This window comes from Salvelinus fontinalis, chromosome 31, assembly GCF_029448725.1.
Source record: "Salvelinus fontinalis isolate EN_2023a chromosome 31, ASM2944872v1, whole genome shotgun sequence".
NCBI classification, from domain to species: domain Eukaryota; kingdom Metazoa; phylum Chordata; class Actinopteri; order Salmoniformes; family Salmonidae; genus Salvelinus; species Salvelinus fontinalis.
Genome location: NC_074695.1, coordinates 46411257 through 46423738, shown reverse-complemented (window position 1 = coordinate 46423738; position 12482 = coordinate 46411257). Strand labels below are relative to the sequence as shown.

At 42.8% G+C, this 12482-nt stretch overlaps 2 protein-coding genes across 3 annotated transcripts in view; one reads left to right on the top strand and one right to left on the bottom strand.

Annotated features, from left to right (window-relative positions):
* The window catches only part of LOC129830399 (sodium- and chloride-dependent GABA transporter 1-like), a 40590-nt gene extending 36473 nt beyond the window's left edge, over nucleotides 1-4117 (bottom strand). Inside the window, exon 1 of the mRNA XM_055892949.1 lies at nucleotides 4028-4117. The gene's annotated coding sequence lies outside the window, so the exon portion shown is untranslated. The remainder of the gene's footprint in view (nucleotides 1-4027) is intronic.
* Nucleotides 1-12271, top strand: part of LOC129830400 (troponin C, slow skeletal and cardiac muscles) — a 33547-nt gene extending 21276 nt beyond the window's left edge. The window contains exons 1-6 of one of the 2 annotated variants that reach the window (XM_055892953.1): nucleotides 1483-1606; nucleotides 3338-3368; nucleotides 4053-4199; nucleotides 4564-4678; nucleotides 11169-11305; nucleotides 11547-12271. In XM_055892953.1, coding sequence (XP_055748928.1) covers nucleotides 1583-1606; nucleotides 3338-3368; nucleotides 4053-4199; nucleotides 4564-4678; nucleotides 11169-11305; nucleotides 11547-11578 — 486 coding nt within the window. In that variant the 5' untranslated portion in view covers nucleotides 1483-1582 and the 3' untranslated portion in view covers nucleotides 11579-12271. Of the gene's footprint in view, nucleotides 1-1482; nucleotides 1607-3337; nucleotides 3369-4052; nucleotides 4200-4563; nucleotides 4679-11168; nucleotides 11306-11546 lie in introns of those variants that run through there. The other variant, XM_055892952.1, reaches the window with a different exon arrangement.
* Nucleotides 12272-12482: the final 211 nt, after the last annotated feature.

Sequence of the window (12482 nt, the reverse complement as noted above, 5' to 3'; positions counted from 1 at the left end):
TTAGCATCCCATTGGAACCCTGCAGGATCACCAGCCTTTTAGAGTCCCTGCCTCAACACTACACCTTCTGTCGCACTACGTGGGTCTCAGAACCGTCATGCGTGGCAAGATTATAGAATAAAATGTGTATGTATGCTATTCTCTCCTACAAATGGATGAGATTGACGAGGCACAACGACTACCGTCCTTTCCTATCCAAGTCAGCGGGGTGGCGGGGAGAATGTAGTGTAACACAGAAGCAGGAAAGTATTGGATATTTTGTAGCTGAGGACATGATTTGTGTTCAGATGGGTCCAGAGGAGTGAGCTGAGGTGCGGCTTGCTATTTCATTCCACATCCACACGTGTCTGTTGCCATGATATTCAACACACAAAGGAATGGTCTTGCTTAGTCTATTATAAGGTGTTCATTTCATTCAATGTTTTCACATGTTTTTAGGCGAATTCAAGTTCTTGTATTTGACCCAGATTTCTGACTTGAGCACCCTGTTGGTAAATGGGATATGCTGTAGCTCACTTAGCTGCGTAACAACTCTATTAAAACGACACACAGTAAACAGCGCCCTCTGCTGACTGACTTTATGTAGTTTATAAAGGCTCAAAGGCCCAATATTACATCCACTGTAATGTTAATTGTATACCTATAAATACCTATTGTTAAACTGTATGTAAAAAAAATTAAAAATAAAAACATTTCCCCCTTCAAATGCTATGTTGTAAAATTCTGCTGGTCAATGATTAATGATTCGTGCATTACAGAAAATGTACAATATACTGTGCAATCGTCATTTGGAGGGTGTATGATTACATTTTAAATGGAAAGTGTCAGATAAGATCATTGAAAATAGGAGTAAAACCCTTGTAGGTTAAATGGGTATTAGTCAAACACACAGACAGACACACACACACACACACACACACACACACACACACAAAAATAAGCTGGCATATTCTCACATATATCTGTGTTCACGCACGCACACACACACACACACACACACACCTCTTTGATTGTGTTCGTTAATGGCAGGCTTTAACACGTTTGTCTGAACTGCTCTGCCTCCCGCTCCCGTCCCCAGTCCCCTGACTCTTATCCCTAGCCCTCTAAACCCCCATCCTCTATTCAAAGTTGCCCACCCTCTGCCCCCTCCTGTCCCAAGCCCCCTTTTGCTCTGGTCTGCCCTCCATGCCCCTCTCCCCTGCCCCGCTGGTCCACGACTGATGGTGGAATGTTGAGTGTCTCTAGCTCCCTCCCTGGAGATTAAGGTTCGCCATTGCGTGCCCCTTCACTTCATTCCATTCCAAAGTGTACCCTCTAAGAGCAGCTACATTTTTATCTGAGCCTGGTGATTGTGATAGATCGGCCCAATGACACACACACACACACATAGATGCACGTGAGACACCCAGGGGGATGGGCGAGCAGGCAAGCAGGGTAGGGAGGGACCAGGCCCTGCCAGGCTCCAGCTATAAAACCCTCCCAGGATGGGGCCAGTGTCCTGCGCCTAGCTGTGCTCTACCTCGCTCCTCTGTGCCACTACACCCTACAGACAGACGGGCAGCTGCCAAGCCAAGCCTCCATCATGAACGACATCTACAAAGCAGCGGTACGTCCCACTCCACTTCGACAACAGGGTGTATTGTTTGTGGAGAATGTGAACGTGTTTGTATTTAGTAGGTAACATCATCATGAATGGTTTGCTTTTAATGTTGTTCAACTTTGGGTTTTTCAGTGATAGGTGACATGGATGAAAATGGTGTTTTGGTTTAATTGTAGTCTGAGAATATTTTGTTGTCAGATTTCTGTCTTTTGGAGTGTAAAGGTTTAGGTAGGTTATTATTTCAAATGAACACTTCAGCACCTGAGGGTAGGATTCACCCTTAAATAGAATGAAAAGTACCTGTAATATTTAGTATTGAGGGTAAAATCCACTTATTAACACTTTTATGTTTTTAACAGTTTTAAACGACAGACTATAATGTTTCAGATCAACAATTCATTCAAATGAGGTACATTTGGATATTCCCCTTACAACAATTTAGCAATTTGTAATTCTGACATTGCTCAGATGATTTAACTTCTATCACGAACTGTGTCTGTCAAGCGTACACACACAACGCCAGCCTTTGACAAGTGAGGTGAGACACCATACATATATAGACCTTGTGCCTCTTGAAGCCTATCAGGTTTGATAGGAGCACTCCAGGGGTCAGAAGCAGGACAAGCCCCTGGTCCACACTGTGGTTTCATTCATGACTACAAATGGAGCAGTCTCACTTCTCATCGGCTAATTTTGGCCAGTTGCTCCTAGCCTCCTGCATGTGTGTTTCTGTGGTGCCAGAAGAGGGCTTCGGGTCTAGATACCACCCCCCCCCCCCCCCCCCCCCACACACACACACAGCTGAATTCCAGCATTATCTGTGTGAGCCACTGGGAGGGCTGGGAGAGCTGTTTGTTTATCTGTCTAGCTATCTCTGCCTGCTGCCTGGTGGCTGATGGGCTGGGCTGGGCCGGGCCGGGCTGCCCGAGTCTCTACTGGGCATTACAGCTAGAGGAGTCAACTACAGGGAAACAGACCGGAATGTGTGTGTGTGTGTATGCGTGCGTGTCGATGTTTAGATGGACACGGCTCTTTTCCCCCCATATATCATCACCAGCGGAATGTGTGTTTAATTTGTTGTGGACGACAGACAATGACTCTTACATAAGCAGCTGTCTCCCTCTCTCATTCGCGGTAGCTTTCCCTGGATTACTGTCCCATTGTGGAACCAGATCCACAGCTATGCTAATTTAAAGCACTGTGTATTCTGTCCTTTATCTGCTGTTTCTGATCCTCCTGTCAATGTATTTTTAACCCTGCCTCTCACTGGCACAGGCCTCATGTATGAAATATAGGTTTTGTGTTTTGTGAGGGATGGATGACCAAATGTGAAGGACCAAAATAACTTTTTTTGGGGGGGGGGGGGGTAAGCTTTGTGTGAACTAAGGCAACATTTGAGGTGCACTGTTCCAGAGAATTGGTTCCACCTTGTGGAGTCTACTGTAAATCCTCTGAAGGATTGTTTTCATATACTCGGTTTCTCTATCAACATTTTATGGTTTAGGACTGGGCCTTGTCTGAACTGAATTTGAAAACTCCACAAATAAGATTCAAATGAAGGGAGGAGCGTAGATATTATACACGTGTTATTGCACGAATGGAAAATATTATATTGTGCCTATCAAAGGAATACAGTGATTCAAAGTTAGGATTTTGGGTTGTAAAAGACATTCCAGAGTGGATTCAATAACAGATATTGGCTCGACTGCTTCTGAAAACTTTCCATTTCTTCAATAGGTAGAGCAGCTGACAGACGAGCAGAAAAATGGTATGTAAAATGTGTTCATCTCAGTGTTTCCCATAGGAATTCTTTTAGTGGCGGTGCCAAAGTAGTTATTTTTTTTTGTGGTGGCCACAATTTAGCAGCGGGGGTGCGCCGCTGCTAAATACATATAGGGGAAACACTGCATCTAAATGTCATTATGGTTTACTAATCTATGTCGGTCTCTGAGGCCTATGCATAAATGCTTCTTTACGTGGGATATATATCTTCACGTTCTACTAAATTGAATCACATCTAAATCAATATTTGGCCTAAAATGTGTACCATTCACTCCTTCAGGCCAAGATGAAAAGTAAATTCTAGATATCTCAGAGGATCACATTTTTTATTTAACCTTTATTTAACTAGTTAAGAACAAATTCTTCTTTACAATGACGGCCTACCAAACCCAGACGAAGCTGGGCCAATTGTGCGCCACCCTATGGGACTGCCAATCACGGCCCGGATATGATTACAGCCTGGGTTCAAACCAGGGACTATAGTGACACCTCTTGCACTGAGATACAGTGCCTTGAACTGCTGCGCCACTCGTAAGCCCCAAATAAGTTGATTGACTATAAAAGCGTATCGTACACTAAAGTAGCCTACACATATAACTGACAATGAAAACAAAAGGGGGAGAGGGGAGAAGAATAATAACTGACCATGGTCATGTGCTGTGTGTTGCAGAGTTCAAGGCAGCCTTTGACATCTTTGTCCAGGATGCAGAGGATGGCTGCATCAGCACCAAGGAGCTGGGCAAGGTGATGAGGATGCTGGGGCAGAACCCCACCCCAGAGGAGCTGCAAGAGATGATCGACGAGGTGGATGAAGACGGTAAACACACACGCTCACACCAAAGAGACCGACTCAAATGACTACAATAGGCAAATGTATTTCCCATGAATAGTTCCTATCGTGAACCACGTGTTCGAGTAAGAGGTTAGCTCATGAGCAGTGGATGAGGATGGTACACAACAAAGGCAGACACAAGTGTTCTGCTCATCAAAAGGCCAATTCATGGCTCATTGATGGGCCGGCAAGGACAGTTGTACACTGTTCTTTGTAAGACAGTAAACACACAAAAGACAAGCATCACATGGCTGAGTAGAGGATCTGGTCACATGTAGCTGCTATATCAAAGATAGGCTCCTTGATCCAAAAGGTCGTGTGGCATCCTTCTGTTGACATGTCTTTGCAGGCAGTGGGACGGTGGACTTTGACGAGTTCCTGGTGATGATGGTGAGGTGCATGAAAGACGACAGCAAAGGAAAGACAGAGGAGGAACTGGCAGACCTCTTCCGCATGTTTGACAAGTACGTTTATCCTCACAAGTACATAAGGAGATTCATGAGGGGGACGAACTCTCGAAAAGTAACTCTTCATAGTCTTACCCGACTAAGTACCCACAGCCTAGTACCACCAGGATAGACAAATACACAGGAATGTACACTGCAGAGTTTTAGCTTGGGTGCTAGTTTGTTTCTGTTTTTGCCTACTTGTCATTGTTTGACAAGGCAAATACTACATAGTATAAATCCTGTTTGGGACTGCCACCCCCTTTTCTCAATTTCCGCCTGAAAACATACCCTAATCTAACTGCTTGTAGCTCAGGCCTAGAAGGAAGGATATGCATATTCTTGGTATCATTTGAAAGGAAACATTCTGAAGTTTGTGTAAATGTGAATTGAATGTAGGAGAATATAACACAATAGATCTGGTAGAAGAAAATACAAGGAAATCAACAAACGTTTTTTGTTCTTTTACTGTTGTTGCATCTTTAAAAATAAACAAGAAAGGCCAAACATTCAGTTATGATACTGGGGATCATTTCAAATCAGAACATAAGTAGGCAACAGTATTTGACCAAAGTTTCAGATGGATACCTTCAGGAATGAGTGAGGTACATGCCATTGAGCATGAAGTCACCCAGGTGTCCCTCACAAGTTTCCCAAATGTACCCAAGTGGCCGAATTGGTACAATGATACAAATAACTATATACAAAATACAAAACAATTATTCTAACATACCCCAAAAAATTTATATTTGAAAAATTCAAGAAAAAAAATGAATATTTAAAAAAAAAAAAAAAAAATGAACAAGGGTAACTATTTACACTTCAATGTTCAATCATGTGAAGACTCTCAGTCCTCTACACAATGTTGCGCTCCTGATGCCATATCCCATAGCAGTCTCTCTCTGGTGTGAAACAGAGGGTCACAGCACAGGTGGTGCAGGTGACAGGGGACTTCTTATGGCACAGGGCACAACGAAGCCGCCCTACAGAGCCTTTTTTTCCCTGAGGCACATCCCTGCCTGCAATGATGAATTTCAGCATGTGCGTACCGCTGGTTGGAGCAGAAGGGACAGAGGTAGAGGGGACAGAAGGTCCACACTGGACGCTCTGGACGGTTCCACGCTGCCCTTCCTCTGCTTCTTTGCCGCTGGCTTGCCACCCCTTGATGGCCGGGCGGGGGTAGGCGTGGTGCTGGAAACAGCAGGGGTCCAGCTGGATGGACCAGCTTCAGTGGGGGATTTGCACCTTGGCTCCCAATCAGAATCGCTGGGATTGTGAAATAAAGACACAGACACATATTATATATACACAAATAGTGCCTATGGTGAGGTTTTGTCCATTCCATTTTAGATAGAAAATACATGTAAACAATTAGGTAATAATTATACAGACACACACCCACAATGTAGAGCAATATGTACTTTCTACATTTCAATATACTTGTGTACTTTATATTTCATGTCCTAGTCCTATTTTTATATAAGGCAAATAAAATACAAATATCTCAAACAACTCAAATGAATAATATTTGATATTATTAATTTCAAACAACGTTACTTACCGATCCAAAACTGCGTCTTCCCCGTAGAGGAACATCTCCTCAAATTCAGAATCAGAAGATTGATTAGACCAGGGGTGTCAAACTCATTTCGCATCGTGGGCCACATACGGCCTAGGGAGATGTCAAGTGGGCCGGACCATTAAAATTATACCATACTCTGCTATAAATAACCAAAATATCATGTCTTTCCTTTGTTTTGGTGTAAAGAAGCACAAGAACATTAGGAAAATATTGAAATTTAATGAACTATCCTTTTACAAAACATTTCATGAAACACCTCATATTTCCTTAGACAAATGTGCAATTTACTTTTATCATTCACAAATATGCATTGCAACTGATCCCACTGATTGTACAAAGGCACAAAACTTTAATTGGTACTGAAAAATATAGTAATGCACTTTAAGATTAAATGAGACTTTTAAAGAAAGGAATTTTTAAACCACTTACACATACGCATATAAAATCTAAATGTAATCCCTGCGTACACCTTACAAACTAAGGAGAGTGATTTTAAATGTGTAATGAAGAAAGTGTTCGCCTGTCCTGTAAATCTGTAAACTTCATACATGAAACATACATACACATACAATACATACTGAAAATTTATGGAGTTGTATGAACAGTAGAATTCCATCACACAACTTTTGTTTTGAAGCTGCTGACTAACATTAAAGTGCACATTTTTTAAATCACCACAGTAAGGATTCATCTTCACAGAGCTGTATTCTTTCAATGCAAACAGTATCTAAGGCAGCATTTTAAAGGTGTTAGTCTAGTCTGGACTTGTATTTGTTCCTGAAACTTGGCATCTTTTGGCCTGTACAAGTGCATCAACACCAGGTGTCATGTCCTGACTAGCTGTCACTTTCAGAATGTCATTTAAGTGCTTGTTTGTGAGCCTTGAACGCATTTTTGTTTTATTGATATTCATCACTGAGAAAATTTGTTCACAAAGGTAGGTTGTCCCAAACATGCACAAAATTTTAGCAGCCAGGGCTGTTAATTTGGGGTACCCTGGTAGTAGATACTGATAAAATCTGTCCAGACCTACAGAGGCAAATTTGCCCTTCAAATCTGCATCACACTGCAAATCAATTATCTCTAGCTGAATTTCGACCGGCAGATCAGAAGCTTTAACTGTGAAAGGTGAGCGAAAAACTGAAAATTCTGTCTCAAGTTCACCAAATACCTGAAAACGTTTCTCAAACTCCCGCAGTAGTCCTGCAATTTTGTCTTTGTACCGTTTCATGTCCGCATCAGGTCTGGTCACACACACATCTCTCAGACAGGGGAAATGAGCAGGGTTGCCATTTGCCAGTTGCATCTCCCACAAAGTCAGCTTCAACTTAAATGCATGTATGTTGTCAGAAAACTGTGTGACAACTTTTTTGCGGCCTTGCAACATTTTGTTCAGATTGTTCAAGTGTTTAGTAATATCAACCAAGAATGCAAGGTCCCGTAGCCATTCCTGAGATTGTAATTCCAACACCGGTTTTCCTTTTTTCTCCATGAACTGTCCGATTTCCTCTCATAGATCAAAAAAATGCCTCAGCACAGCGCCTCGGCTTAACCATCTCACTTCAGTGTGGTATGGCAGGCTGTGGGTAATGTTGCTGTCGCTGAGAAGTTTGTCAAACTGACGATGGTTCAGACCTCTGGTTCAGAAATTTACAGTGCGAACAACCACCTCCATGACGTGGTCCATTTTCAGCGACTTGCAACACAATGCCTCCTGGTGCAAAATACAGTGAAATGTCCAGAAACGATCTCCTCCATTAAGGGCTTGTACTTTGTCTTTGAACTTTGTCGCGACACCTGCTTTCTTTCCGACCATGGATGGCGCGCCGTCTGCAGCCAGGCTGACAGCGCGGGACCAGTCCACTCCAACTCTGTCCAATGCAGCAACGACAGAGCCGAAAATGTCCTCGGCTGTTGTGGTGTCCATCATTGGCACCAACTCAAGAAACTCTTCAGTAACAGTCAATGTCTCATCAACTCCTCGAATAAATATGGCCAGTTGGGCCACGTCTGTGATGTCAGTGCTCTCGTCAATTGCCACGGAAAATGCAATAAATGACTTGACTCTCTGTTTCAATTGACTGTCTAAATCTGCCGATAGTTCCGAAATCCTCTCTGCTATAGTATTCCTCGTCAGGCTAATATTGGCAAAAGCTTGTCGCTTCTCGGGACATACAAGTTCAGCCGCCTTCATCATGCATCGTTTAACAAAGTCACCGTCGGAATACGGCTTCGATGCTAATGCTATTTCGCTAGCAATTAGGTAGCTGGCTTTTACCGCTGCTTCACTGACTTCTCGGCTCTGGATGAAAGTTGACTGCTGTTTCCTCAGACCCGCCAGCAATTCGTTAATCTTATCTCTTCTCAGTTGTCCTTGCAAGCCGTCATATTTTTCGCTGTGATGAGTCTCGTAGTGGCGTCGAATATTATATTCCTTCAATACCGAAACTTGTTGCAAACACACCAAGCACGAAGGTTTTCCGTGCATCTCTGTAAATAAATAGGACGTGGTCCATTTTTCTTTGAAAATTCTACACTCCTTATCTACTTTTCTCCGTTTGGATAACGACATTTTGGCTAATGAGGGTGTAGCGGAGAGGTAGAGACCAAGGTATTAACAACGTCGTAACAAGCAGCAGATGGCGCATTGATACCGTCTGCTGTTTTCAGTCTGTCTCAGTGATGCGGCTTGTCTTCTACTCTGATGGAAAGAGTGCGCCCCTTAGCGGATAATCCATGAATTGCAGCGAATTAAAAATATGAATTCCATGTCTTTTATGCATTTTTTCCACTTTCAAATTATCCTGCGGGCCTGATCGAACCTCCTTGGGGGCCGGTTCCGGCCCGCGGGCCGTATGTTTGACACCCCTGGATTAGACTCACTAGATTCATTTTGGTGTTCACTTCCACTATCTCTATCTATTTCGTCAATTATATCGTTTAGGTCCGTGTACTTGGTCTTCGTCTTCGATTTGACTGGTTTATTTGCCATTATTATGTCTTGAAAATGCTCTAAACTAAACTGTTGCGGTGCGTAAACGGCGTGGCAGCTTCTTGTAGAATTTTCAATGGCGAATGGCTGTGTGTAGGCATGAGTTTAGGACAAAGGACATTCTTCACGGGTCGAACCATTACATATTCCCATTTACCTCAGTTCATTGGCTATCTATCCAGCTATATTTCAAGAAGATCAGTGGTCATTGGTCCGAAATACAGTCAATCAAAGAAGGACAGGTCATTTGATTTGCGCGTAATGAGGTCGTTGTTTGGTGTGTTCAAATCAGTTCCTTTCGGTCAATATGTCCCGGGAAAAGAACCATGATGTTTAGTTGTTTTACCAGCAAACAGAGGATTGTAATGAAACCGAACTTGACTGGATAAACGTCCGTTTAGAGGAATTACAATGAATGTTACGTCCAAAGTTGAAGGACGCTGAATATTCCACACAAGCCGTTTACAAAATGTTTCGTGTTAGGCTATAAAAATGGATTATATCGAACAAAACGCCACTTTATTGTTTCGTCGTGACCTTTAGGATTGCCAAAAGAAGAACATTTCCTAAGGTAATTGATGAATATTATTGCAATTTCTGACTTTCGTGACTAATCTACTTTGCTGTAACTGTACCTAATGTGTTGTTTACTGATCGATAATCGCTTTTGCAGTGACGCTTTTCGAAATCGGACGTGGTGGCTAGATTAACAAGAGGTATAGCTTTGATTTGGTGTATAACACTTCTGATTTAATTGAAGTTAAATATTTATAATAATGTCATTTCGCCAATTTTTTGTGAACGCCAGAGCCAGACAGGATAAATACTAATACAGAAACAGTCATGTTCCATGGTTAACCGATTTGTGAAGCAGTATAATCCTCCTCTCCTAAACGCTACAGACTCCCCAGTGTAAACGATGTTGTGCAAGTTGCACTGACCCTTATGAACAAATGAGGAGGATACTAGGAGTATGGGGATGGAGGATACTAGGAGTATGGGGATGGAGGATACTAGGAGTATGGGGAGGGAGGATACTAGGAGTATGGGGAGGGAGGATACTAGGAGTATGGGGAGGGAGGATACTAGGAGTATGGGGAGGGAGGATACTAGGAGTATGGGGATGGAGGATACTAGGAGTATGGGGATGGAGGATACTAGGAGTATGGGGATGGAGGATACTAGGAGTATGGGGATGGAGGATACTAGGAGTATGGGGATGGAGGATACTAGGAGTATGGGGAGGGAGGATACTAGGAGTATGGGGAGGGAGGATACTAGGAGTATGGGGAGGGAGGATACTAGGAGTATGTGGAGGGAGGATACTAGGAGTATGGGGAGGGAGGATACTAGGAGTATGGGGAGGGAGGATACTAGGAGTATGGGGATGGAGGATACTAGGAGTATGGGGATGGAGGATACTAGGAGTATGGGGAGGGAGGATACTAGGAGTATGGGGAGGGAGGATACTAGGAGTATGGGGATGGAGGATACTAGGAGTATGGGGAGGGAGGATACTAGGAGTATGGAGATGGAGGATACTAGGAGTATGGGGATGGAGGATACTAGGAGTATGGGGATGGAGGATACTAGGAGTATGGGGAGGGAAGCACTCATTTGGGAACGTGCAATAGTGAAACGTGAAATGTAACTAACTGCAAAATGATCCATGGATATTGAAATGATATGATTGTGGAATAACACCACGTGCAGTGCTCAGGGATCGTGTAATATTGAGTATAGGGAGGGGGCACAGTTGCTTAACGGGGAAGGGAGGGGTAAGAGTCCTTAAGCAGTCATTTTGTGAATTTGTATGTTTGATATGTCTTGGCCTATGCCACGTCTCTCACCCTATCGCAATGCATTTTATTGCACGTAAAGCATACATCTGTGAAATCAGATAATAAAGAAATATATAATCTATGGTCTCCCAGGAATGCGGACGGCTACATAGACCTGGAGGAGCTGAAGGTAATGCTGGAGGCCACGGGGGAGGCCATCACTGAGGACGACATCGAGGAGCTCATGAAGGACGGGGACAAGAACAACGACGGGAAAATCGACTATGACGGTAAAAGTTTTGGAAATGGAAGTTAAGCGCATAGTGCAGAGACAGAAGCATTCGTGTATTTTATTCATGATACTGATGCAAATGAACAGTTCTATGGGTACTTCACTGCTAGAAAAGGAAATTGGGAATATGAATTATGCATGGTAACATGCTGTGTTATTCACAAGTAAAGCTGTGTAGTGACCAAAGTGAGGAAAATAATTCACTTAATTGACTCCCTTTTTCCTCCTCTTGGTTCCAGAGTTCTTGGAGTTTATGAAAGGAGTAGAATAAACAGCATCAAGAGAAGACAGAGTCCCCCGACACTTAGTGGTATTTTTCTATTTCTCTTCGACGTCGTAGACATCTACGGAAAACCGGAGGTTGCCTTTTGGATGTCATCGGCAGAACTTCTGAACGACTTTGCAAGACTTAGTTCAATAATCTGATTGCTTATGTTTTTGTTTTTTTTATAACTTTTTACAATTTCTTGCATTGTTGTAAGTACTGTTTGTAACTTGTTCCGGGGCCCATATACTGCGTTGGAGTAAATGTAACCAACCAGAACACTCACAATAACAACTCACATATTGCTTCAGTTTGCCTACTTGAACTATGCATTATTGTTTCATTTCAAATGCATATGATTTTTTTGCAGTGCCACAAACAGTTTACAAATCTCTTATTTTTCCAAGTTGCTGATGTTGTGCTGCCGGACACAATGCTGTTTGAAATACATCCTTTTTGGCATAGGACAGTACATCTGTCCCTGTAAGTCTCTGTAATTATACCCTACTTTGATTAGCCCATTAGTAGTCCGAACATACATTGAAATGCAGTGTAGACACAGTGGCATAATGCACCGGTTGTATGTTTAACAGATTCCCTCGGGACCGTTTAGTCTGCTGGAGAGCCCGTGGTGGATGTACACACCATTACGTCTGCTTAGAATGTACCTTCAAGTAATAAACGTGTTCGCCAAAGCAACTCCCCGGGTTCGCCTGATATCGTATCTGTTTGGAAGTGTTTGCTTCAACGGAGTGTTTTTTGAGCGGAAATGATTCTTCACCATGAGAATATATATTTTTTTAAACATAGGAGTTCTGCTTTACTTTTAAAAGTATGGGATAAAACTCAATAAGATCCTGTATGCAGTTGGCATGAACCGTTCGTTATAACTTGTGAACTTCACTACGCT